Genomic DNA, 26,455 nt, shown 5'->3' on the forward strand with positions numbered 1-26,455 from the left:
TTTTCAGGCCTAACTGGGATGGTCTTGGCAATGATCTTACCACTCCTAAGAATGGTGATGAATTTAGCTTGTTCCATCTGACTTGAAGAGTTAGGGTCACTTATTTCATATTGCGCTTTGGGATTGGGGAGAGGTTGAGCAAGAAGCATCCCCTTTCCTCCACTTGTTAACTGTGACTCTATCCTTTGAATAGACGACGCAAGCGTTCCTAATGCCGTGTAAATATCATGAAGCGCTTGTGCCGAATTCTGATTAAGTAGCTCTTGTTCTCGAATATGTTTTTGAACCGGATCCTCTTTAGGTCTCTCTTGTTGTTGTTGTAAAGTTTGATTAAAGAAACCTTGAGGGGTAGCAGTTTGTCCATTCTTCCAACTAAAATTTGGATGATTTCTCTAACCAGGATTATACGTATTAGAGGTCGGTCTATTGAAAGGTCTTTGATAGTTATTTAGGGCATTGGATTGTTCATTCAACACCTCTCAAAAAGCTGGTATTGTAGGACAATTTTCAGTTGTATGAATGTCGCAATCACAGATGCCACAAACACTTTCATTAACCTTATCCTTCTTTCCTTCCATGGCCTCAAATTTTCTTATAAGCGTAGTCACTTTATACTTGAAATCATCCTCTTCTTTCAAAAGATACAATCTACCTTTCTCCTTAGATTGAGTTAGCTTAGACATGGTGTTTGACTTTGGGTAATAGTCCCATGATTATGTTTTTTCAACAAGACTATCGAGGTAATCCCATAGCTCGTTAACATTTTTATTAATGAATTCTCCATTACACATTGTCTCGACCATTTGACGCATGGAAGAAGTCAGTCCATCGTAGAAAAAATTTGTAATGCGCCACGTTTCAAAGCCATGTTGTGGGCACGAACTGACCAAATCCTTGAACCTTTCCCAACATTGGAAGAATGTTTCATCTTCCTTTTGGGCAAAGTTCATGACTGCTTTTCTGAGGGTAATCGTTTTATGATGTGGGAAAATTTTCTTTATGAATTCCCTCTGCATGTCATTCCATGTGCCAATGGATTTAGGACGCAGTGAATGTAACCACGTCTTGGCCTTCTCTTTCAAGGAAAATGGGAAGAGTTTCAGCCTAATTGTATTCTCAGATACATTAGAAAAGTATAAGGTGGCTATAATCTCGTCGAACTCTTTCAGATGTAGATATGGTTCTTCAGATTCAAGCCCATGGAACTTAGGAAGGAGTTGGATAACCCCTGGCTTGATGTCCATATGTCCTATATTCTCAGAAAAAATCATGCATGAAGGCATACTCACCCCCGTCGGTTATAAATAATCTCATAAAGTACGAGGCGGGGGTGCTTGATGCACCTCATTCTCATCATGTGCTTCCTCACCCCTAGGTTGGGGTAGTACGTGAAGTTGATTTACAGCCATAACCTCAATTAACTGAGGGAAATTCGAGTGGTGTCTAGACCTGCGATGGACAATCAGCCCCTCAACTAATCCTTCTTCAGTCAAGAGACGTCGAGTGTTATCACGGGCCCACTTGGGCATGAAACACTCGCAGCCCTTAATTTAAATTCTAAATCTAATCCTAAGAAAGGAATTAAGAATCTAAAAAGAAAGAGAGGGTTGGAGAGAAGTTACCAAATTGGAGTCTCTAAGTTAAAAACCTGCAAAACAAACAAAACAAGTTAGTTTCTAAAAATAGAAAGTCTAAGATTATAAATTTCCAGAATTTTTGCCCTTTGTTAGTGTTTGTGACATCCACAAACGACGTAAATAAAGACGTCCCTACGGACGATTTTGGCCCCTCTACACGATAGACGGTCTGGACCAAGTACCTGATGTACGATAGTGGCCCACCTATATCAACCGCAGCTCTATTGCAAAACAGAGCTTGCGTAGTCTTGCGCTGTGAAAGTCGGTGGGCCCATTATTGGTGTCTTCATGGAAATCCACTCGGTCCATTTGATTCACATCGAAAAACCAGTCGGACGTGGTCCGTTTTGGATCGGATTCGATGTGACCCACAGTTTTTCATACTACCGTCCGTCCCCCGTTTGGATGGCTGAAATCCAATACAAGCTATCTCTTAAAATTCTGTCAGCTAGGATTTGGTTAGAGGGCCCGTGGAATTCCAATAGACGGTCCAGATCATCCGAATGGATGATAGGTGGGGCCCACAATCAACGTCCGGCGGTCCAGCGGCGAAGACGATGTCTCCTTGCATGAGACGGATCGGGTCAAGGCAATCAAAGTTGTCTTGATGTTTTGGTGCGGCGCGGGAGTGCACCGCACCGTGCACTTGCAAAAAACAGGTGGGGTCCACTATGATGTATATGTAAGATCCGATCCATCCATTTGTTTTGTCAGCTCGTTTAATGAGTTGAGCCCAAGATTGAGGCATATCCAGATATCAGGTGGGCCCTAAATCAGAGTTTTATGGGCTGATCTGTCCATTGAGCCACTTTCACAAGGATCCAATGACTGAAATTTGACGTGTACGGTTAATTTGGGTTCTGCAAGCCAGATATAAAGTTTTGAGCTAAACGGATGGTGGGAACCCTGTGATCTTGCATTCTGGACCAATTTCGGGCCACTTGAGCTTCAGTTTCTCGATTTTCTCGGATCTCTGGCATGTAAATCCGTTGATCTTGCTCCCCTGGGGTCCATCCCTTGTCTTGGTGATTCTGGAGCTTCAAATCCATGCATTTAGCACCCTTTTTCAATCCAAGCTCGTAAATACAACTTACATCACAAACACGATTAAATTGAGCCGCTAAACCGTACCATGTTCGTAAATCTATGTAATAAATGGGGTCTAATATACAATATTTGACCCTCAACAGAAGCTGTCCAGAGCACTCACCTCCTCTCTTATTTGCTTAATCCCTAAATAATCCTCTCCAAAGAGATTCTCAAACTTCCGTCCAATATGTCTTTATGACTACTTCTATAAGGTTTTATCAAAGATCATTGCAGTTAGGTTGACAGGTGCTCCCGTCTCTTATCTCGCTGGAACAAGGGGCCTTCATCCAAGGTAGAACAATATCAGAAAACATTGCGCTCTCTCAAGAGATCTTCAGAGAGATCAACAAAAAGGTTTGGGGTGGAAACATAGTGCCAAAGTTGGATATGGAGAAGGCATATGATAGGGTGGATTGAGGTTTCCTTAAGAATGAATTGATCTGATTCAGATTCTGCTTGAGTTGGGTTGAATGGTAGAAAACTACTGGAGCAATTGTTAATTCTCCATGTTAGCGAATGGTGTTGTGGTGGGTTTCTTCAAATCGTCTTGCGGTCTTCGGCAAGGAGACCCGCTGTCTCCTAGTCTGTTCATCATCTCAGCTGAAGTTATAAGTAAGGGCCTAAAAAACTTGGTGGAGCAGGGCCTTCGCCACCCCTTCAAGCTCAAGAGAGGGTGCCCATTGGTATATCATCTGCTATATGCAGACGATACCCTTCTTTTCCTGAACGGTCAAACGAAGTCACTCAGAGCTACCAAGGCTTTTCTAGATGACTTTCAGGTGACTTCGGGGTAGTCTATTAACCCCCATAAAAGCTCCTTGTTCAGCTCTAACAAGCTTCCTATTTCTAGAGTGAGGTCCATCGAGAGATTCTTTGACATCTCCAAGTCTACTTCAACTCTCACCTACCTTGAGGTCCCAATGGTAGCAGGTAGGTTAAAAGTGGACGATTTTTAGCCTTTGATTGACAGAATTGAGAGTCGCATTCGAGGGTGGTAGGGTAGGTGCCTCTCTTAAGTTAGCAGAGTAGTATTGGTTAAACACGTTCTTGGGAGTATCCCGGTACACACTATGGCAGCTGTCCATCTTCCATCTTGGGTCCTCACGTCACTGGAAAAGCATTTTGCTAGCTTCTTTTAGGGATGGGCAGACGGTAAAAGGAAATTGCATTGGAAGAGCGGGAAGGAAATTACTCGTCCCAAAGATGAAGGAAGTCTCGGAATCAGGAAGTTGTCCAATGTCATGAAAGCTTTCCAACTGAAAATGGCATGGGAAATCAAATTCAAAGGGGGGAACAATTTGTGGGGATCCTTTATGGCTGCCAGATATGCCTAGGATCTGTCAGCCTCCAGCCAAGGTTGCGCGTCCAGCCACCTATCCACTCTGTGGAAGAAAACCCTCCTCATCTTGCATTAGCTAAAGTCCCAGGTGCAGTGGAAGCTCGGTGAACGCAGTTGTAACCTCTGAAGGGAGAACTGGATAGGGTTGGGCCCTCTTTAGTGCCTATCGATGTCTCCTATACCAGACACATTGCAATCTTTGAAGATGCATCAGTTCCTGGGTTTCGGTGGCTCATTCCCCCCCTCTACAGCCTTTGACCTCCTTCCCCGGGATGTAGTAGACAACATATTTCACAAATGTTTCTACATCTCTGAAGGTTTGAACTCCCCTTTCTGGCCCCACACCCTCTCAGGCAATTTCTCTATCAGTACTGCCTAAGATTACTATAGATCGAGCTCGACTCATTTAAGCTAGGCCAGCTGGGTTTGGCATGCAAAGATGCCCCTGCGTATCTCGCTTTTTGTTTGGAGATTGCTGCATAAGGCAATTCTGGTGGATAAAGTGGTCCAATCTCGAGGAATTCAGCTAGAGTCGAGGTACGTCTGCTCCAGGGCCAACTCTAATCAGATTCACGCTATCGAGTCCATTCACCATCTCTTTCTAGACAGTGAGCTTGCGGTTACTTCTTGGACTCTACTTAGGGCCTTCTTTAGCATCAGCATAATTCCAGCTCTCTCTCCATTAAATCCAGATTAGTGCAGTGGTGGGGTACTCCGACTGTCGGCCCCAAGTTGTCTGCTATCCACAAATTGGCCCCTTGTTTGCTATTGTGGGAAGTCTGAAAGGAAAGAAATGCCGCTGTTTTTGAAGGAAAAACCCCTTCTATAGCATCACTGATTGCACACGTTTCTTGGTGGTTATCCTCCATCAGTGGCTCAAAGCTCACAATCTCCGTTGGCGTTGTTGAACCCCGTAGTTCCTTTCTGCCCACCAGTCTAACAATTAGGGGATGCCTGCCTAATCTGCCATTGGTGGTGAAATGGAGTAAGCCCATTAGAGGGTGGGTTAAAATTAATGTTGATGGTTCCTTCAAAGGCAACTCAAGGAACTCAGGGGGTGGAGGAGTTTGCAGAGGGGACAGGGGTGAATTCCTCTTCGATCGCCTTCTCGACAGGTTACGACATGGATTCTAAAGTTATGCAAAGATCCATGTAGTGCAGGATGGGATCTTCTATTGTCTCTCTAAGGGCTTCTCCAACATCGTAGTTAAGTCGGACTTGAAATTGGTGGTGAAGGTGTTGAATGGAGATGCTAAACCGAGTTGGAAATGGAAAAACTAGATTAACATGATCGACAGGCTAAAGATGAGAGGTCATATTGTCTTCTCCCATATTTTCAGGGAAGGGAATGCTCCAGTGGATACCTTGGCTCACTTGGGTAACGCGAACCAAGATTCCTTGTTTTTTGGTCTTCTTTCAGATCTCCCTCCCCAGGTCAGAGGCCTCCTCTTCCTTGATAAGGTGGGCCTGGGAGCAATTAGGGAATCCTTCCTGAAGGCGATCATTTATGTGGTGTTGTCTTTAGAGTTTTTATGATAGGCTTCCCTAGGTCCGTTTTCTCCTGAGGAAGCCCGAATGTAATTATCATCTTCATCAATGATAATTTTGCCTTTAAAAAAAAAAAAACTAACCAAGTATAATGAACCAAAGCTGGATGAGAACTCAATGTCAAGTTCTTTTGAAGTGGAGGGAACTGATGTAGAGAGGGTCGCAAACACTGTCATGGCAAAGATGAACAGAGAAGGCTCGATTAGAGGTAGAAATGATCCAGACCATTAAAACCTTACAATAGTTATCTCACAAACCGAGATGAGTTTTTGACATATCATATATGATTTTGAGGTAGGAGAAGCTACTTTAGCCAACCGACCCTGCTATGTTAGGTTACTCATGCCAGATTTATGAGATTCTATCAAATCGATGGTCAAAAGTCCAATTTATTTTAAATTTTACTCTAAATATTAAGTTTTAGATTGAGTATAACTTTTAATCCTTTGAGTTGTAGAAGTCGTTCCCAACATAAAATGGGCTTAGAAAATTAGGAGAATAATGTGGCAAGGCTAAATTGGACACTTACTTTTTTTACCCGAAAACCATGAAGTCTAGTAGGAATGGAGGTTGTCTATAAATATTAAGTTTACTATTTATAGTAAGTCACATTTTTAGGGTGTTTGGGTAGTTTGAGTCTAAAACTCTAACCTAGTTTGAGCACATTATTTATTATAATATAATTTTATTTTTATCATCAAACAATTTATTTTGAATTCATAAGAAATTATTTCTACTTTTATCCCCCTAGATTCGAGAAAGCTCTATAAAGAGTCCAGAGAACTTTGTGGATTCAAACTAGATATCCTCTGAGGAAGACAATGATGGACCTCATCACATCATTCCATGCGCCATCACTGTTCATCCAATTTTTCATATCATCATAGGGCATAACCCCAAAAATGAAGCAGATCCAAAACTCAGGTGAACCGCTCCACCGAAAGCAATGGGGACAATGACGTCTAGCATTGAAACCTGCTTAGAGTCCACCATGACATTTATTTTCCATCCGACTTATTCATAAGGTCATGCAGACTTGGATGAAGAGAAAACAAAAATATCAGCTTTATCCAAAACTTCCGTGGCCTCTAAGAAATTTTCAATGTTAGGCATTCAATCCACTATTTTCTGTGGTGTGGTCCACCTGAGCTTTGGATCTGCCTCATTTTTGGGCATGTTACCTAAACTCATATGAAACAATGGATAGACGGTGTGGATATAATACATACATCATGTTGGGGCCTATCGCATTTTCTCGCATCAACACGTTAATGACACCCTGTTATACCCTGTTTTCCCTTCACCCATGTCTGTGTGATCTAATTAGTAAGTTAGATGGCAAATAAATATTGCAGAGTGCATAAGAAGCTTTTAATGGTGGGTGTTTAATCACTACTATTTCCTGTGGTGTGGTCCACCTGAGATTTAGATCTACCTCCTTTTTGGGCTCATACTTGTGCATGGGTGTGTGTAATATATATATATATATATATATATATATATATATATATATATATAAGCTCCCAAAATGGATAGATGGAATCAATAACACATACATCATGGCCCACAGAGATTTTCTATCAAAGCCAAGTACAAAGAGATATTCAGGCAAGTACCAAGGGCCTACTGTTTTCATGATATTTATTTGCCATTTTTTTACACACGCACACACACCCCCCCACATGCTCATATCGTAGTGGGATTTCACCACCTATTGATACTCGAACCTGGAGTAAGAGTTAGGATCCTATTTATTTGCCATTTAACCTATTTGTAAGCTCACGTAAACATGTATCAAAGGCAAATGAGAGCACCAAGCTCTGAGGGCCCTTCACTCGCACTTGGCTTGCATTGAGATGTAGGAACATGCATGGGGGATAGAGAATTGAGCCTGTTCCTCACCTCAATTTCGGAATGCATCGGGGGCTGAGCGAGAAAGTGGAATACTCTCTCCACCCAAGCTCTTATAGTTAAATCCTTTGTGGCTGATGGGATGGTGCGGGCCACAAAATGTTCAAGAAAATGGACCTGTTCTACTATTCCCCATATAGTGTACTCCTGCTCTACAACAATCAATCTCCTAAATAGGTGGATTTCACATCCCGGTTGTAAAATGACTCTGATCCTGGCTCTTGAGAGGTCCAGCCCAATAAAGGAGCATCTGTCCACCTCCACCACCATACCGAAGGTAGATCCCAAACCCACAAACACGGACTCCAACCAAGAGTGGGTTGGGAAGCCATGTAGAGATATCAAGACGCTCACATCTTTGAAAAGGGGTTTAGGGTTCCATGGATTGACCTAGGTGATCCCCATTTTGGCATGTAGCTCCGAGTCTGTGAAGAATGAGAGCAATTCTTCCCTGGATTTGAACGTTAAGAGGAAGGACTTCGAGTCAATACGAGCAATGTTGATCACTAAGACTTCGAGTCAAGCCACATATCTCGATCCAACCAGAATTTGGGTGAGACGAATTAAGGGGATTTGGGCGTTTTGGGCGTTAGCCACTAAGGCGAAAGATAAGCTTGATCTCAAGGGTTTGGTTTCATCTGGGTTAGCTTTGAAGTGAAAATCATCCCACTGCGGAGGAGGGCAGGGAAGGGTGTGGTTTGGTGAGGATATGAGCTTGATATTTGGGGGAGGGTTTGTGGTGGGCTGGGTTCTGGGTTGGGGGTTAGGGTTGGGTGTCGCTGCTACTTGGAGAAAGGATCGATAAGTGGGGTATAGGGGTTTCAATGTGGGTATAGCAGGAGCCTGAGGGGAAGTTTTGTGAATCTTTCTAAGGTTGGCCATTTCCACCCTTAGAGCTCTTCCATCTACCAGTCTCCTATTAAGGATACCCATGGCTGCATAGGCATCATCAGCATATAGGAATCTGACAAATGCATAACGTCTGGGGTGATGAGGATTCTCCTCCCAAGGGATGAAGACGTCAGAAATCTTCCCATATTTTCTAAAAATACGATCAAGATCTCCTTCGTTAGTGTTGAAGGAGATATTTCCAACGAACAGGGCAAAACATCTTTCCTTGAAATCTCCCATCCTGGACATGTTTGTGAAAATGCCTGCCCGGTCTCCACCTTACTGCCTCCTCAGGATTCCCAACCCAATGCCAAAAATCGCTCATTAGGAGCGATACCACCCCAAATCAACATCATCAGCTTGGCCCTGTTCACATGGGAAAGATTGTTACGCCCTTGCCACTCCTTCAGTCTCAGTCAGTTCCGAATATTACTTACCAGGAAACCTCAGGGAGCAGCAACTCATCACCCATATCCAATTCACCATTTGGTCGAGTACCTGTTTGTATAAATGTGGTACCCGACTTCCAACCCCTGCTCTCCCATGATCACCCTCGGTCTCCCCATCTCACCCCCTCAAACCCCGCACCTACTTCGAACGACCGCCTTATCTCATCTACGGGCTGCTTGCCCCTCAGATTACCCGAGACAGTTCATGTGCTAGACTTGGAGCCCTCACAGCTAGTTTTCGTGGATGAGGTCTTCAGCATATCTCCTACCACCAAGCATCAAAAAAGATCAAGGAACTTCTGCAGAGCCCTCTCCAAAGGTAGCAGCCCTCTCAAGCTTGAGACGTCGAAAGATACAGACATCTCAAACTGGAATGCCTTCAACCAGAGAATAAGCCCCAAAAAACAGTCGGGTGATCTCCTTCAACTCTCATTGGACCTTTCCCCTTTCTTTCACAAATCCCCTGCCCAGCCCTTGCAGAGAGTGGATGTGCACCAAATTCACCTAGTATAGAGAACTGGACTAAGGAAATCTGGACCTAGCCTCGTCCCTCAGACCCCTTTCTAGCTACCATGCAACCTAGGCTCTCCATCTGTTATGCCCCCTTCCTTGTTGCAGCACGTGAACACTCATATTCATTGCTACATGGATCACTCAAATCAACTTCCTCATCAGGTGAACCTTGCCTCACCCCAAGCCAATATCCAATCAATCAGGGAAGCTGCCCCAAAACCTAGAAAATATCTCAAAGGGCACCTCTCCTCCATGGGAGGTAACAAACCAAAAGCAAGTTGGCATGGGAGACTGAGAAATCTCAAGTGTCGGGTTTTATTGGTTGAGAAACAGCTTAATGGATAATTTACTCATCTAGAATGCTCAGTGTTAGGAATCTCCCAACAATCCGGACCCTTGAGCAACTGTCAAATCAGTTCAAGCTTGTAATTCTTGCGATTTTGAAACTGTTGCTCAAACACGAGAAGAGAGTCAGAATCGGCCTCAAGCTTGGTTTCTCCAACTGTCTCAAATGCATATGTAGGAGGTAAATTTTGGGTTTTTTATGCTTATTTCTGAACTGTTAGTATTATTGCTGCTACAAACCAGATTTTATCACTGGCAGTTGGATTCACAGGCAATCCCATTGCAGCAATGGCCTCTTTTGTCTATGCAAAGTGCGCCCCCTCCCTGAGAAGACCTCTGTGGGATCAGCTTAGTGCTCTTTCTACGGCATCCTCGGTCCCATGGTTTGTCGCTGGTGATTTCAACTCAATTCTATCCCAAGAAGAAAGATGAGGACCAGGAAACTTTGACAAGCGGAGCTCTTCAGAATTTGTGGAAGGTCTGGAAAGGGCAATCCTCTCAGAAGCAAGGTTCCTGGGTAATAAATTTACCTAGTCCAACAATCGTAGCGGACCAGTGAGAGTTTGGCCCAGGTTAGATAGGGTGTGCTGCAACAAACCCTAGTTAACCTTGTTCCCAACCTTCCTAGAATCAATTCTGATCACAACCCTCTTCTCATGTCCTTCCCAACTTAACCGCCTTCCTTTCTTAAACCTTTTAGATTTCAGTGAATGTGGATGGACCACGAGTTGTTTCTTGAACTAGCTAAGCAAGCGTGGATCTCTGATATTGGGGGTGAGCCAATGCAGATACTCCAAACTAAATTGAAAAGTGTCAAGACAGCCCTGATTAAATGGAACAGAGAGGTGTTTGAGAATTTATTTCTCAACATAAGGTAGAAGATGATCTTCTCAAAGCTGAGTTGCTTGCGCAGGAAGTGGACAGTACAATAGCCCAACGTGATCTAAATCTGGCTAAGATAAAGCTGGTAAAACTTGAACTATATGAGGAAATTTTTTGGAAACAAAAGGCCAGAAGCTATTGGCTTTGGGAAGGTGATAGAAACACCAAATTCTTGCACAACTTGGTAGTAGACCATGCTAGAAAAGCCAATATTCAGGAGATTAAGATAGAGGATGGTTCGATGGCGACTGACTGCCAGTCCATTAAGGAAGCAGTGATACAATTTTTCTCCTCCCTCATGGCATCGAATCCTGCGTCCCCTAATGCAGATCTTCTGAATACCCTCCAGCCTTTAGTTCCTACGAATGATAACGCCATGTTGATGGAGGCTCCATCCTATGAAGAAACATGGGCTGCGGTTAAGAGTATTCCACAAGATGGACCGTCAGGCCTGATGGTTGTACCAGGGCTTTCTTTCAAGGCTGCTGGAATATTGTGGGGCAGGACATCCTCCTTGTTGTCTATTCCTTCTTTGCAGGAACATCTCTCCCAATAGCCTTCACATCTACACTCATTTGCCTTATCCCTAAATCCATTGCCCGGGTTACATTCGCTAATTTCTACCCCATCAGCCTTTGCAACTGCATATAAAAAATTTGCTCCAAGATTATTGCCGATAGCTTGGCCAAGATCCTTCCCTCCATCATCTTGGTCGAGCAAGGGGCTTTCGTCCAAGGTAGAAACATAACGGATAGCTGCGCGTTAGCTTAAGAAATGTTCGGAGACATGACAGGAGGGTTAGAGGGGGTAACATTTTCATCAAGTTGGATATGGAAAAAGCGTATGACAGGTTAGATTGGAATTTCCTGTCACAGGTCCTTCGTCGCCTTGGCTTTAGGGATAGATGGATATCCACGGTCGAGAAATGCTACTCAAATTCATGGTTCTCTGTCCTGCTGAACGGAGAAGCATGCATTTTCTTTCCTTCCTCTAGGGGCCTTCACCAGGGAGATCCAATCTCGCCGGGCTTGGAGGCTGAAGTACTTAGTAAGGACTTCTCTAACCTGATGTCCAATGGGAGTTGCCTACCATTCCAAACTCATAGGGGTTGCCCCAGTGTCTTCCACATGCTTTTTATAGATGATACTTTACTGCTAGCAAATGGGGGCCGAAATACCTTGCTTCGGATTAAGTCCTTCTTGGACCGCTACCATAGGGCTTCAGGTCAAAGAAGCAACATCTGTAAGAGCTTCTTCTTCCTCTTCGCCAATCAGTCAGAAGCTAGAAGCAGGTCCATCCAACGCATCCTAGGCTTCAACAGGTTGAAGCCCCTTTCTCCTATCTGGGTGTTCCAATATTCGAGGGGAGAAGTAAGGGAGTTTATTTTCAACCCATTTTGGAGAAGATCCAGAAAAAATTGCTGGCTGGAAGTCCAAGTTCCTCTCTCAAGACGGTAAAATCACGCTAATAAACCACGTCCTTAACAGTATCCCGATCCACTCTTCTACAGCCACTGATATCCCTCTCTCCATTTTGGGAGAGCTAGATAGAGCGTTTGCTGATTTTTTATTTTATTTTTTTGGGCTAGGAGGGTGACAGAAAGCGTTGTCACTGGGTCAGCTGGAAACGCATTTCCAACCCAAGATTGGAGGGTGGTCTAGGGGGTCAGAAGCCTGATCAGCGTTATGCACGCTTTCAGGATGAAGATGGCATGGAACATCTTGTACAGGGGAGCTGGTAGCGCCTGGGCGATTTACATGAGGTAGAATTATGCTGCTGACATCAACTCTTCTGCCCCCTCACCCCTCCCTCCCTGGGCCTCACCTCTATGGAAGCAAATCCGAAAACACTTTGCCTTTGTGACGGCCCACTACAGGTGGATCGTTAGCAAGGGTGGCTACGATTTCTGGCTGGATGAGTGGTCCGGCCTCGGCCCCTTGCTGGTCTGGAAGCTCCCGCAGACACACCTCCAGCAGAACACAGCTTTGGCATTTCAGCCCTTCTAGGTTCACCATCTCATTCGTCCTAATGGGTGGAAGGACACAGCTACGACTAGCCACCTTCTCCCTTCAACCGTCCTCGACTACGTCATGGATGAGGGAATTTGCACATCAGCATCCAAGGACAAGAGGATTTGGGTTAACTCTAACAACAGAGATTTTGCGGTGGGCTCAGCCTGGCATTTGTCAAGGAATCCAGGGGAGAACAAAGCTTGGGCAGCTTGGGTCTTACACCCAAAGATTCCTCCAAAATTATCTCTTCTTACTTGGAAAATCTTCCTTAAGGCCATTCTGGTTGACACTAGGATCCAAGCCAAGGGTATTCATATGGCTTCAAAATGTGAATGCTACAGGCCTCCTCTCCGGGCCATTTGGAATCCATTGATCACATCTTCTCCACGGGCAACTTGGCGCCAGTGATATGGAGCCGCTTTCAACCCCTTCTCCAATTTCCCCCCACCCCATACACCTCTGCTGTCGGCAGGGCGTCTTTTCGGTGGGCGTCTACCAGGTAGCTTGACCACCCTCTTATTTAAAGGGGTCTTTTGCCAATTATCACTTTCTAGGAACTATGGAGGGCCAGGAATGAAGCCTGATTCGATGACATCAAGCCCTCTATGCCAAGGGTGATATCGTACATTTATCGGTGGATTTTCCGTATCAACCCCACACTGGCAGCTTCCATGAGTCCAAACAGAATTTTGGATTCAGTTTCATTAGGTCCCCGGTTTCCCAAGGTCCCTCCCTACAAACGGTCTTTCCAGGTTGTTCGGTGGTCGTCTCCTAAGATGGGCTACATCAAGGTTAATGTGGATGGATCGGCCCGCGGTAATCCTGGCCTGTCAAGTGGAGGTGGAGTGGCTAGTGACGACTCGGGTTCTCTGCTTTTTGCATTCTCCTCGGGTTATGGTTTCAGCTCTAATTCCAGGGCTGAGGTCAGAGCGGTTTGGGAGGGTTTGTCCCATTGCGTTAGTCGCAACGTTGCTAAAGTTGAGATTGAAAGTGACTCGAAGGTTGTGATTGATCTAATCAACAAGAAATTGCCCCCTTCGTGGAACATATGCTATTGGTGGGTTAGGATAAAACACCTTGCGAGCCAGTTGGAGGTTTCTTTTGCTCACTGCCCTCGGGAAGTGAATGGTATGGCCGATGATTTGGCCCAAAGGGGCAGCAACGGTTAACCCCATTTGGTGTTCCAATTTGCAGTGTCCCTCCCTCAATTGACTAAAGGCCTTCTTTTTCTCGATAGAGTGGAGCTGGGGAACGTAAGGGTTGTTTAACTATTTAGTTTTTTCTAGTCTTGTCCGTGAATGTCTCATGATAGGCGGGCATTTCCCCTTTTTGTTGTGCGGCCCGTCTGAACTTCCTTCCCTCATGAAAAGTCTTTCAGCAGATCAATGAAAAAAGAGCATTTCCTTTATTAAATTTTTTTTAAAAAAAAAAATTTTTAAAGGTTTTCTCAATCCACATTGCTTCCTAAAGCATTTAATCTACCTCCTGGGGCCCACTGAAATGTTTATTCCCCATCCAATGGTGGGCATTCAATTACCATTGTTATAGTGTGGTACACTTGAGATTTGGATCTGCCTCATTTTTGGGCTCATGCCCTAAAACAAGCTGGTAAAATGGCAGAACGGTGGGGATTTTATGTACACATCAAGGTGGGCATTGTTATAAGATAAGTTGGCAAAATGTATGGTCAGGGTGGAATGTATACATTAAAAAATAAATCCTAGGATTTACTTTCAAATTGCATTTAAGATTTAACGTCGATGCAGCAAAATTCCATCATCCGTAGGATTAGTAATTCCATCTCACACTTAATTTCCAATGAAAGGCTACAAAGTTAATTAATTTTAATCCCATCTCACACTCCTTCCAAACATGACATCCCATATTTTGAAGTGAGATTAGTAATGCAATCTCATTTAATACAACTTAATACCACTGTCCAAACAAGCCCTTAAGTTGCATGGATTGTACATGATAGTGTTTTGTGGGCTCCACATTGATATATATTTTTTATCCAACCTGGCCATACATTTTGCCAACTTATTTTATGACATGAGACTAAAAATGAGGCCAATCCAAATCTTAGGTGAACAATGGCACAGGAAAAGTGGTGATTGAATGCTATCAATGGGATGTTTGTGATTGCAAACCCTAACAATTGTTGAACCACGGCTGATAAATTTTTAGTGGCGTAGCACATCTATCAAATAAAAATTTATATGTGTGACCCTATGACAAGAATATTTTTTTTTGAACCAAAGCATGTTTTTTTCAAGGTTATCAAATCAAAAGCATGTTGTAAGCAGGACCCAAAGATAAATATAGTAGAAAGTCCATCAATCCAAAGATTACGTTTGAGATATGTACATGAATTAAGCATATGTGCATTAAATTTGGTGGCATGGAAATAATATATTGTCTCATTCCCTATTAGAGATAGAAATTGAGATAATAGGGATAAATTTGACAAATTACCAATTTTCAAACATTTATTATTTTGTGCTTATCAAACAAAATTTTATAAACAAGCACTTAAGTTATCTGGACGTCTTTTAGTTAAATTATCAAACAAAATTTAGTACTTATATGTACTAAAATTCAGCGCTATAAATTCTTAGTATTAAATTTAATTTTCACACCATATTCTTAATTTTCAGTTTACCAAATATCAAACAAAATTTAATACTTATTAAGTACTAAAATTTATCACTATAAATCTTGAAGCTCAGTCATCTTCAGGGTGGCTTCACTTTTGTTTGTTTTGCAGCAATTTTTTTTGGGGAGGTGAAGCGCATTTTATCTTTTTGTGGAGCCCTCTTACATCTTTGATTGTACATATCCGTTCATTAAAAAATTAAAATTAAAAAAAAAAAAAAAAAAAAAAAGTGGTGTGCTTCCACCTTTAATTAAAAAAAATAAAAATAAATAAAATAAAATCTCAGTATTAAAATTAATTTTCACACCATTTTCTTATTAAAATTCTGCAACTTTTCCTAACTGAAAATGAATATGCATGGCTTCACAAAGGACAATCTTTGCTGGTAACATTCCATCGGGCCTGCAAACAAGCGGTCAAGAAGGCACTACAAGAAACAATGCTTTTACCGATGAAAAATATTTCGTTGATAAAAGTACGTTTTTACCGACGAATTTTTTTACGTTGGTAAAACTTCACTTTTACCGATCATCTTTTTTTCGTCGGTAATAATATTTTTACCGATGAAAAATTTTGTCAGTAAAAGTATTTTTGCGCTAAAGATAGAAAATTTTCGTGCCATTTTAAAATTTTCGCGGTAAGACTTTTACTGACGAATATTTTCATCGGGAAAAAGCTGAAACTCTCTTTTACCGATGAAAGTTTTCATCGGTAAAAGTGTTATGTTTTAACTTAGAAATTTTCACCCTAAGTTTTGCCGATGAACTAAAACCGTCGGGAATAATGGTTTTACCAACAAAATGTTTCGTTGATAAAAGTATTTTAGTTTTTAAGAAAAAAAAAAATTTGCAATAAGACTTTTACTGATGAAAATTTTCGTCGGTAAAAAGCCCACAACCACTTTTACCAATGAAAAGTTTTGTCGGTAAAATTATTGTGGTTTTAACTAAGAAATTTTTGCCGTCTTTTACCAACGAACCAAAACTGTTAGAAATAATATTTTTGTCACGAAAATTTTCCTCGGTGAAAGTATTGTTTTTTTGAAAAATTTCCACTAAGAGTTAGACAAGCATAGACCTACTTTTAGTGACGAACATTTCTGTCGGTAAAAGTGTTCTGTATCCAAGTTAAAAAATTGTCTTTTACCGACGAACCAAAACCGTCGGGAATGATATTTTTGCCGAAAAAGGTTGCGAGGGCAGAAGTGTTGTATTTTTAACTTGGAAATTTTTTCCCCTAAGAGTTCTAGAACAATACAGCAACACAGTAATTATACTTGTGGACCCTTCCTCTATTTCTCATCTTGATCATAAATTGGCAACCGTGGAAGTGCAGCAGCGATCCTTCATTCTTAGGATCCATGGAGGGAACAACGAAACCAATGGTCTTGATGACTGAACCATGGGTCCCACTTCGACAAACACAAACACTTAGTTATGCAAGCAGATTACTTGCAACTCCCACCGCTATGTGGGACCTACCGTGATGCATATGTTTTATATTTTGCGCGGATTGGGTACTGTCCCCACAGGATCTGGAAAGAGACGGACGGTCGTGTCAGGGTGCGGTTTGGCTAGTGACGTTGCCACTAGCCAGGTTGCTAGTGGTCCGTGCTATGTGGGCCCGCCATGATCCATGTGTTTTATCCACACCGGCCATCCATTTTTACACAGTATTTTAATAATTTATCCTAAAAATGGGGTAGATGAAAACCTAATGTTGACCACACCATGGGAAAACAGTAGTGATTGAACCTCTATCATTAAAAGCCTCCTGGGGCCACGGTAATGTTTATTTGACATCCAACCTGTAGATTAAGTCATAAAAACCATGATGAAGGCAAAAAACAAATATCACCTAAATCCAAAACTTTTGCAGCCCCAAGAAATTTTTAATGGTAAGAGTTCAATCAACACTGTGTAGCTCACTTGAGATTTTGATATACCTCAGTTTTGAATTCGTACCATAAAATTATCCATAAAAATGGATGAACGGCATGGATGAGACACATATTTCATACTGGGGCCTACAGAGCACCACCATCAGCCAGTGGCTAGTGGCAGGAGTAGCCAATCCGTTTCCATCGTGTAAGGGGTCTTGTGGGGCCACCATAATATATATGTTTTATCCACACCGTCTATCCATTTTGAGTCCAAAAAGAAGGCAGATTGAAGGTTCAAGTGGACCATATCATAATAAGCAGGAATTGAAATTTTACCATTGAAAAATCCTTGTGGCCCACCGTGATGTTTATATGCCATTCACCTATTCATAAGGTCACCTACACATGTAGGAAGGGAAACATAGATATCAGCTTGATCTAAAACTACTGTGCTCTTAGGAGTTTTCAACGGTAAGCCTTCAATCCCCGATGGTTCCTGTGGTGTGGTCCACTTGAGCCTTTAACATTCCTCATTTTTGGGATCATGTCCTAAAATGAACTGTCGAAATGGATAGGCAGTGTGGATAAAACATATATATTATGGTGGACCCCAAAGATCCCGTAACTGAACCGTCCGTCTATAGCTATATCCAGATGGCAGCTCATCTCAGCACATGACGAAAAATATGTGGTATATGCAGAGGAGTGCGGATCCTCTGCCTCCCGGAGGCAGGAACTCCTTGCCTCCAGCGTTTTCATTGGTCAACGTCATTGCAAGTGCCACCTCATTAATATTTTAAATATAATAGAAAAAGTAAATTTAATAAAAACTATAACGGAGACGTTAAACGGCAGCGGTTTGCGCGTACAGTACCTCAGTACGGTAAGCCTAATGAGTAGAGTTTGTGGAGCCCACCGTTATTCTCATTCGTGCAATGTATCAACTCCATCCATTTCTTTTATCATCTAATTTCAGTGTTTTATAACAAAAATTAATCATATCCCAGGATCAAGTGGACCACACCACCTGAAACAGTGTGAATTGAATTCTACCATTGAAAAGTTTTTGGGGCCATGGAAGTTTTATATCAAGATGATATTTGTTTTTTCCATTCATCCATGTCTTTGTAATCTTATGTACAATTTGAATGAAAAATAAAAATCATTGGGGGCTTAGAAACACTTCAATGGTGAAAATAAATATTTTCACTGTTTCCTACGGTATGGTCCACTTGAGCTTTTGATATACTTCAATTTTGGGCTCAACTCCTAAAATGATCTGAAAATACGGATGGACGGTGTGGATAAACCACATGAATTCACAATGGGCTCAATAGAGTTTACTCGTTACGATAAGACTCGGTACACAATCCGATTTCACATTTTAGATGAGGATTTCTTGTCAAAGCCTTTTGCAATAAGATGCTACGCAAGGATTACAGATGGGCCCACTGCGACGTTTGTGATAAATCTAACCCGTTCATCCATTTTTAGAAATCATTTTAGGACATCATACCAAAACTAATGAATATACAAAACTCAAATGAGCCACACAAGAGGAAACAATGGGGATTTAGTGTCCACCGTTGAAATATTTATATGGCCACAAAAGTTTTGGTCTAATATTTTAGCGTTTTCACTTCATCCTGGTAAAAATGACCTTATATACAGTTTGGATGGCATATAAACATCAAGAGGCACAGGAAGGTTTCAATGGTAGGAATTTCTTTCTCCACTGTTTCATCTTGTATGGCCCAGTTGAGTTTTTTATCATCCTAATTTTTTGTTACATGTCTTAAAATGAGCTCTAAAAATGGATGAATGGATTGGAATTCTTATAAACACACGGTAGACCCACCATACATCCAGCGTTGGAACTTCATGCAAAATGCTTTCCCCAATGAATCCACATCCATGGTTTCCATTGGAAACGTATTGGCTACTCCCCTGCCACTTGGTGCTATGTGGGCCTACCATGATGTATGTGTTTCATCCATGCCGTCCATTTATTTTTCTAAATCATTTTATGGTCTGAGACCAAAAATGAGGTATAACCCAATCTCAAGTGGATCACATTGCATGAAACAGTGCTAAATGAACGTTAACCATTAAAAACTTTTTGAGGACCATAAAAGTTTTGGGTCAAGCTGATCTTTGATTTTTCCCTTCACTTGGGTCTTTATGACCAAACCAACATATTGGATGTCAAATAAACAGTACGGTGGGCCTTCTGAGGACTTTAATGATGGATATCCAATCACCATTGTTTTCCTGTGGTATGGTCCATATGAGATTTATATTCCTCTCATTTTTGGGATCAACTTCTAAAATTATATGTAAAAATAGATTAATGGAATGGATGAAACACATACATCATGGTGGGGAAGTGATGTCACCCATTTATATGGGTCCCACTATGATGTATGTTTTGTATCCACACCGTCCATCCATTTGGAGATATCATTTTAGGGCATGAGCCAAAGTATGAATCAAATCCAAAACTCAAGTGGACCCAACCATAGAAAACAGTGGAGAGAGTCACGCCCACCATTTATTACGACTGAATCCAACTGAATCCAGTCTAAACCTCGTCACTTTGTCACTTTATCTATCAATCCGTCACTTTGTGACCTCCACGTGAACCCGTACTTTGTCTGTGAACTCCGTCACTTTGTACTACAATATCATCACTTTGTCTATTGTACCCATCACTTTATGCTACAACCTCGTCACTTTGTCTACTGTACGCTGTCATTTTGTGTTGCAATCTCATCACTTTATCTAGTGACCTCGTCACTTTGTACTACAATCTCGTCACTTTGTCTACTGAACTCCGTTACTTTGTACTGCAACCTCGTCACTTTGTCTACTGTACCCCGTCACTTTGTACTGCAACCCCGTCACTTTGTCTACTGAACCCCGTCACTTTGTCTACTGAACCCTGTCACTTTGTACTGCAACCCGGTCATTGTCTAGTGAACCTCGTCACTGTCTAGTGAACCCCGTCACTTTGTACTGCAACCCCGTCACTTTATCTACTGAACCCCATCACTTTGTACTGCAACATCGTCACTTTGTCTACTGTACCCAGTCATTTTGTGCTGCAACCTCGTCACTTTGTCTACTATACCCCGTCACTTTGTCCAGTAACCATACTTAACCTCATCACTTTGTCCAGTAACCCTACTTAACCCCATCACTTTGTCTAGTAAAACCCCATCATAAAGTGACGGAGTACTTCACAAAGTGATAAGGTAAAGTAGACAAAGTGACGAGGTTGCAGCACAAAGTGACTGGGTACAGTAGACAAAATGACGAGGTTGCAGCACAAAGTGACTGGGTACAGTAGACAAAGTGACGATGTTGCAGTACAAAGTGATGGGGTTCAGTAGACAAAGTGACGGGGTTGCAGTACAAAGTGACGGGGTTGCAGTACAAAGTGACAGGGTTTACTAGACAAAGTGATGGGGTTCAGTAGACAAAGTAACAAGGTTGCAGTACAAGGTGACAAGGTTCACTAGACAAAGTAACGAGACAGCAGCACAAAGTGACTGGGTACAGTAGACAAAGTGACGAGGTTGTAGCATAAAGTGACGGGGTACATTAGATAAAGTAACGATGTTGCAGTACAAAGTGACAGGGTTCATTAGACAAAGTGACGAGGTTCACTAGACAAAGTGACGGGATTGCAGTACAAAGTGACGGGGTTCACTAGACAAAGTGACGAGGTTGCAGTACAAAGTGACGGGGTTCAATAGACAAAGTGACGGGGTTGCAGTACAAAGTGACGGAGTACAGTAGACAAAGTGACAGGGTTCAGTAGATAAAGTGACGAGGTTGCAGTACAAAGTGACGGGATTCACTAGACAAAGTAACGAGATTGCAGCACAAATTGACGGGGTACAGTAGACAAAGTGACGAGGTTGTAGCATAAAGTGACAGGGTACATTAGACAAAGTGACAATGTTGTAGTACAAAGTGACGGGGTACAGTAAACAAAGTGACGAGGTTGCAGTGCAAAGTAACGGGGTTCAGTAGACAAAGTGACGAGATTGTAGTACAAAGTGACGAGGTCACTAGATAAAGTGATGAGATTGCAACACAAAATGACAGCGTACAGTAGACAAAGTGACGAGGTTGTAGCATAAAGTGATGGGGTACAATAGACAAAGTGATGATATTGTAGTACAAAGTGACGGAGTTCAGCAGACAAAGTAACGGGGTTGCAGTACAAAGTGACGGGGTTCACTAGACAAAGTGACGAGGTTGCAGTACAAAGTGACGGGATTCAGTAGATAAAGTGACGGGGTTGCGGTTCAAAGTGACGAGGTTTAGTAGACAAAGTGACGAGGTTTGGATTGGATTCAGTCGTAATAAATGGTGGGCGTGACTCTCTCCACTGTTTTCTATGGTTGGGTCCACTTGAGTTTTGGATTTGATTCATACTTTGGCTCATGCCCTAAAATGATATCTCCAAATGGATGGACGGTGTGGATACAAAACATACATCATAGTGGGACCCATATAAATGGGTGACATCACTTCCCCACCATGATGTATGTGTTTCATCCATTCCATTAATCTATTTTTACATATAATTTTAGGAGTTGATCCCAAAAATGAGAGGAATATAAATCTCATATGGATCATACCACAGGAAAACAATGGTGATTGGATATCCATCATTAAAGTCCTCATAAGGCCCACCGTACTATTTATTTAACATCCAATATGTTGGTTTGGTCATAAAGACCCAAGTGAAGGGAAAAATCAAAGATCAGCTTGATCCAAAACTTTTATGGTCCTCAAAAAGTTTTTAATGGTTAACGTTCATTCAACACTATTTCATGCAATGTGATCCGCTTGAGATTGGGTTATACCTCATTTTTGGTCTCAGACCATAAAATGATCTAGAAAAATAAATGGACGGCATGGATGAAACACATACATCATGGTGGGCCCACATAGCACCAAGTGGCAGGGGAGTAGCCAATACGTTTCCAGTGGAAACCGTGGATGCGGATTCACTGGGGAAAGCATTTTGCATGAAGTTTCAGCGCTAGATGTATGGTGGGGTCCACCGTGATGTTTATAAGAATTTCAATCCATTCATCCATTTTTAGAGCTCATTTTAAGACATGTAACAAAAAATTAAGATGATAAAAAACTCAACTAGGCCATACAAGATGAAATAGTGGAGAAAGAAATTCCTATCGTTGAAACCTTCTTGTGCCTCTTGATGTTTATATGCCATCCAAACTGTATATAAGGTCAATTTTACCAGGATGAAGTGAAAACGGTAAAATATTAGACCGAAACTTTTGTGGCCATATAAATATTTCAACGGTGGACACTAAATCTCCACTGTTTCCTCTCGTGTGGCCCATTTGAGTTTTGTATATTCATTAGTTTTGGTATGATGTTCTAAAATGATTTCTAAAAATGGATGAACGGGTTGGATTTATCACAAACATCGTAGTGGGCCCATCTGTAATCCTTGCGTAGCATCTTATTGCAAAAGGCTTTGGTAGGAAATCCGCATCTAAAATGTGAAATCAGACTGCGTACCGAGTCTTATCGTAATGAGTAAACTCTATTGAGCCCATTATGAATTCATGTGGTTTATCCACGCAGTCCATCCATATTTTCAGATCATTTTAGGAGTTGAGCCCAAAACTAAAGTGTATCAAAAGCTCAAGTAGGCCATACCAAAAGGAAACAGCATAAATATTTATTTTCACCATTGAAGTGCTTCTAAGCCCCCAATGATTTTTATTTTTCATCCAAACTGTACATAAGATCACAAAGACATGGATGAATGGAAAAAACAAATATCATCTTGATATAAAACTTCCATGGGCCCCAAAAACTTTTCAATGGTAGAATTCAATTTACAATGTTTCAGGTGGTGTGGTCCACTTGATCTTTGGATATGATTAATTTTTATTATAAAACACTAAAATTAGATGATAAAAGAAATGGATGGAGTTGATACATTGCACGAATGAGAATAACGGTGGGCTCCACAGACTTTACTCATCACGCTTACCGTACTGAGGTACTCAGCGCGCAAACCGCTTCCGTTTAACGTCTTCTCATAGTTTTTATTAAATTTACTTTTTCTATTATATTTAAAAAGTTAATGAGGTGGCACTTACAGCGACGTTGACCAATGAAAACGCTGGAGGCAGGGAGTTCCTGCCTCCGGGAGGCAGAGCGCCTTCCTCTCCCTTCTCTCCGTCTCACATGGCAAAATCCCTCCTACCCCTCGTGCTAATCTGCGCCGCGTGCGCATCGGCTCTCCGCTGCCCGGATTGCGGGACCACGCCCGTTCCGTATCCTCTAAGCACCTCTCCCAACTGCGGCGATCCCAATTACAAAGTCCGCTGCGATGCATCCAACACCCTCCGACTCGACACCCTCAACGCCTCCTCTTACGCAATCGCATCCATCCATCCCGAGATCCAACGGTTCACAATCCGCCCCGCCAACTTCACCCGCAACACGTGCGAGACCACCGATTTGCATAGCCAAGGCATCCAGCTCAACAGAAGCCTCCCCTTCACCGTCGCCAGCAGCAATACCATCATGCTGCTAAACTGCACCGAGAGCTTACTGCTCTCCCCCTTAAACTGCAGCTCCACCAGCCTCTGCCACACCTATATCAATCGAACGGCTGAGGCTGCCCCATGCCGTCAGACGTTGATCTGCTGCACGTTCAAGAACGACGTCTCGTTGTTATACTCCGTCCGGCTGTCGCGCGTCGGGTGCACCGCCTACCGGAGCTTCGTGAATTTTGATCCGTCTCTGCCGGTGGAGCAGTGGCCGGAGGTCGGGCTGGAGATACAGTGGATGTCGCCGCCGGAGCCAGTCTGCCAGACGCAGAGCGATTGCGAGGCCGGCCAGAACGCAACGTGTGCGCCAGATCAGGTAGCCGGAGCTGGAATCATGAGATGCTTCTGCAACGCCCCGCTGCGGTGGGACCCATTCATCGGGACATGCGCCGAGAACACAACGGAGTGTCAGATTCCACGTGGCTGCAATGGTAGTTCGTCGAATCGGCAGCCCCTCATTGCAGGCTTATCTTCCAGCATGAGCGTTGCATTGCTGGCGACCGTCGTGGGCATTTTCGTCTATCGGCGTTATCGCCGCATGAAGGAGGCAAAGGCCCGCATCGCAAAGGAATGGGAAGAGATCTTCAACAGCGGCGGAAAATCAGCGAAGAACTTCACAGGCAAGGAGATCAAGAAGGCCACTAACAACTTCTCCAAGGATCGCCTCCTTGGATCGGGCGGCTACGGTGAGGTCTTCAAGGGTGTCCTCGACAACGGGACAATCGTAGCCGTCAAATGCGCCAAGCTCGGAAACACGAAGTCGACGGATCAGGTACTCAACGAGGTTCGAATCCTCTCCCAGGTCAACCACCGTGGCCTCGTCCGACTCCTCGGCTGCTGCGTCGAGCTCGAGCAACCCGTCATGGTGTATGAGTACATCCCAAATGGTACACTCTCGGACCACCTCCATACGCGCCGTGGCCCACCACTGTCCTGGCGGCACCGGCTCGTGATTGCCCGCCAAACCGCAGAAGGCCTGGAATACCTCCACTCCTTCGCAGTGCCGCCTATCTACCACCGCGACGTGAAGTCGAGCAACATCCTTCTCGACGACGAGTTCAATGCAAAGGTAGCAGACTTCGGGCTGTCTCGGCTCGCTGAGACAGATCTCAGCCACATATCGACGTGTGCACAAGGGACGATTGGGTACTTGGATCCTGAATACTACCGAAACTACCAGCTGACAGACAAGAGCGATGTTTACGGCTTCGGTGTGGTTTTGCTCGAGCTGCTGACGTCGCAGAAGGCGATCAGCTTCAATAGGGGGGAGAACGACGTTAACCTGACGACCTACGTGCAGCAGATGGCGGAGGAGGATAGGCTGATGAAAACCATCGATCCGGCAATCAAGGAGGGTGCGAGCCAGGTGAGATTGGATACTATAAAGTTGTTGGCGTTCTTGGCAATTGGATGCTTGGAAGAGCGGAGGCAGAACCGGCCTTCGATGAAGGAGGTCGTGGAGGAGATAGAGTACATCTTGAGAATCGAGGAAGCTGGCGGCGTGGATTCATCGAGATGAAGCTAACCTCTGTTGGGTGTATTTTATCTGGGACTCGTGTCCGTCAGATCGCGATCTGTGGTGGTAGATACGGTTTTTCATGTCCTTGAAAGGCTGTCTGGTTCTTGCTTGTTTTCATGGGCTCTCGTGAAGAGGATTTGCAGATTCATACAACTGGGGGCCATTGCTCAGTAATCCAGACCATTGATCAGATGTTACCAACTGTGGATGGATGGACCATGCCCCCCGATTTGGGATGCCGCTTGCTTTCATGTCTCTAGGAAAGCTGCAATTGAAAACTAGCTAGTTCATTTGCTACCACCTTTGTGTTCGAGATTTCAAAGAAAAAAAAAATCCAGAGAAGTGGACCACACCGCGGGAAATTGTACAGTGGGAAATTGTGGGGATTGAATGCCTATCATTCAAAACTTGTTGGAGGCAAAGAAGTTTCGGAGCATGTTAATATCTGTGTTTTCCCTTCATCCAAGTCCGTGTGACCTAAAACAGAACAGGTTTGAAGGGAATTAAACATCATGGTGGCCATTAGAAAGATTTCAACGATAGGTGCTCAGTCCCTGAAGGTAGGTGTTTGAATAAACATCATAGGGTGGATTTTACATAAGAATCCTTAAGGTGGGGGCCATCTGAGCCGCTATTGAGAATTTTACAGAAGCTCCTCTTGGACCTTTTGATAATTACAGACTAATTAATTAGGTAGCTTATTAAAAACTTTTATTTTATTTTTTGTAAAAAGGGCCGGGAATGTAAATTTTATATTTAGTTAGGGTCTGTTTGGGAGCATGGATTTGGACCCCTGGATTTGAAATCCTCATGTTATATTTGGTACCTGATTCAGAATCCATGTAATATAAAGGTATCTATGCATAACATATTTACAGGGTTTTTTTTTTTTTTTTTTGAAATATCTTTCTGATTTCAGGTACAAAAGAAGGAAGAGAACAATGGTGTACAGCCCATCAGGTCAGAACTTGTATTTAAAATGGAGTAAGTGATAGCATGTGATAGAACAGCTGCTGGCCACACGTCAAGGAGCTTGCAATACATAAGATCTTTGGGGCAGGGCTTTTTCTTTTCTTTCTTTTTTTTTCTTTTTTTTTTTTTTTTCAAAAGGAGAACTCTTCATATCACTATATCATCGAAATTTACATTTGGGCAGCCCGGTGACACA

General features: G+C 42.9%; 1 protein-coding gene and 1 non-coding gene across 2 annotated transcripts; both read left to right on the forward strand.

Annotated features, from left to right (window-relative positions):
- Nucleotides 1-861: 861 nt before the first annotated feature.
- Nucleotides 862-968, forward strand: LOC131228274 (small nucleolar RNA R71). Its single transcript, XR_009162785.1, has one exon. It is a non-coding gene; the product is annotated as a small nucleolar RNA R71 (small nucleolar RNA).
- Nucleotides 969-23,400: 22,432 nt separating this feature from the next.
- LOC131226977 (wall-associated receptor kinase-like 20) lies at nucleotides 23,401-26,348 on the forward strand. The gene has a single exon (XM_058222667.1). The coding sequence runs from the start codon at nucleotides 23,401-23,403 to the stop codon at nucleotides 25,285-25,287; it is 1,887 nt and encodes a 628-aa protein (XP_058078650.1). The 3' UTR covers nucleotides 25,288-26,348.
- The last annotated feature ends 107 nt before the right edge of the window (nucleotides 26,349-26,455 follow it).

Source organism: Magnolia sinica, chromosome 15, assembly GCF_029962835.1.
Source record: "Magnolia sinica isolate HGM2019 chromosome 15, MsV1, whole genome shotgun sequence".
Taxonomy (NCBI): Eukaryota; Viridiplantae; Streptophyta; class Magnoliopsida; order Magnoliales; family Magnoliaceae; genus Magnolia; species Magnolia sinica.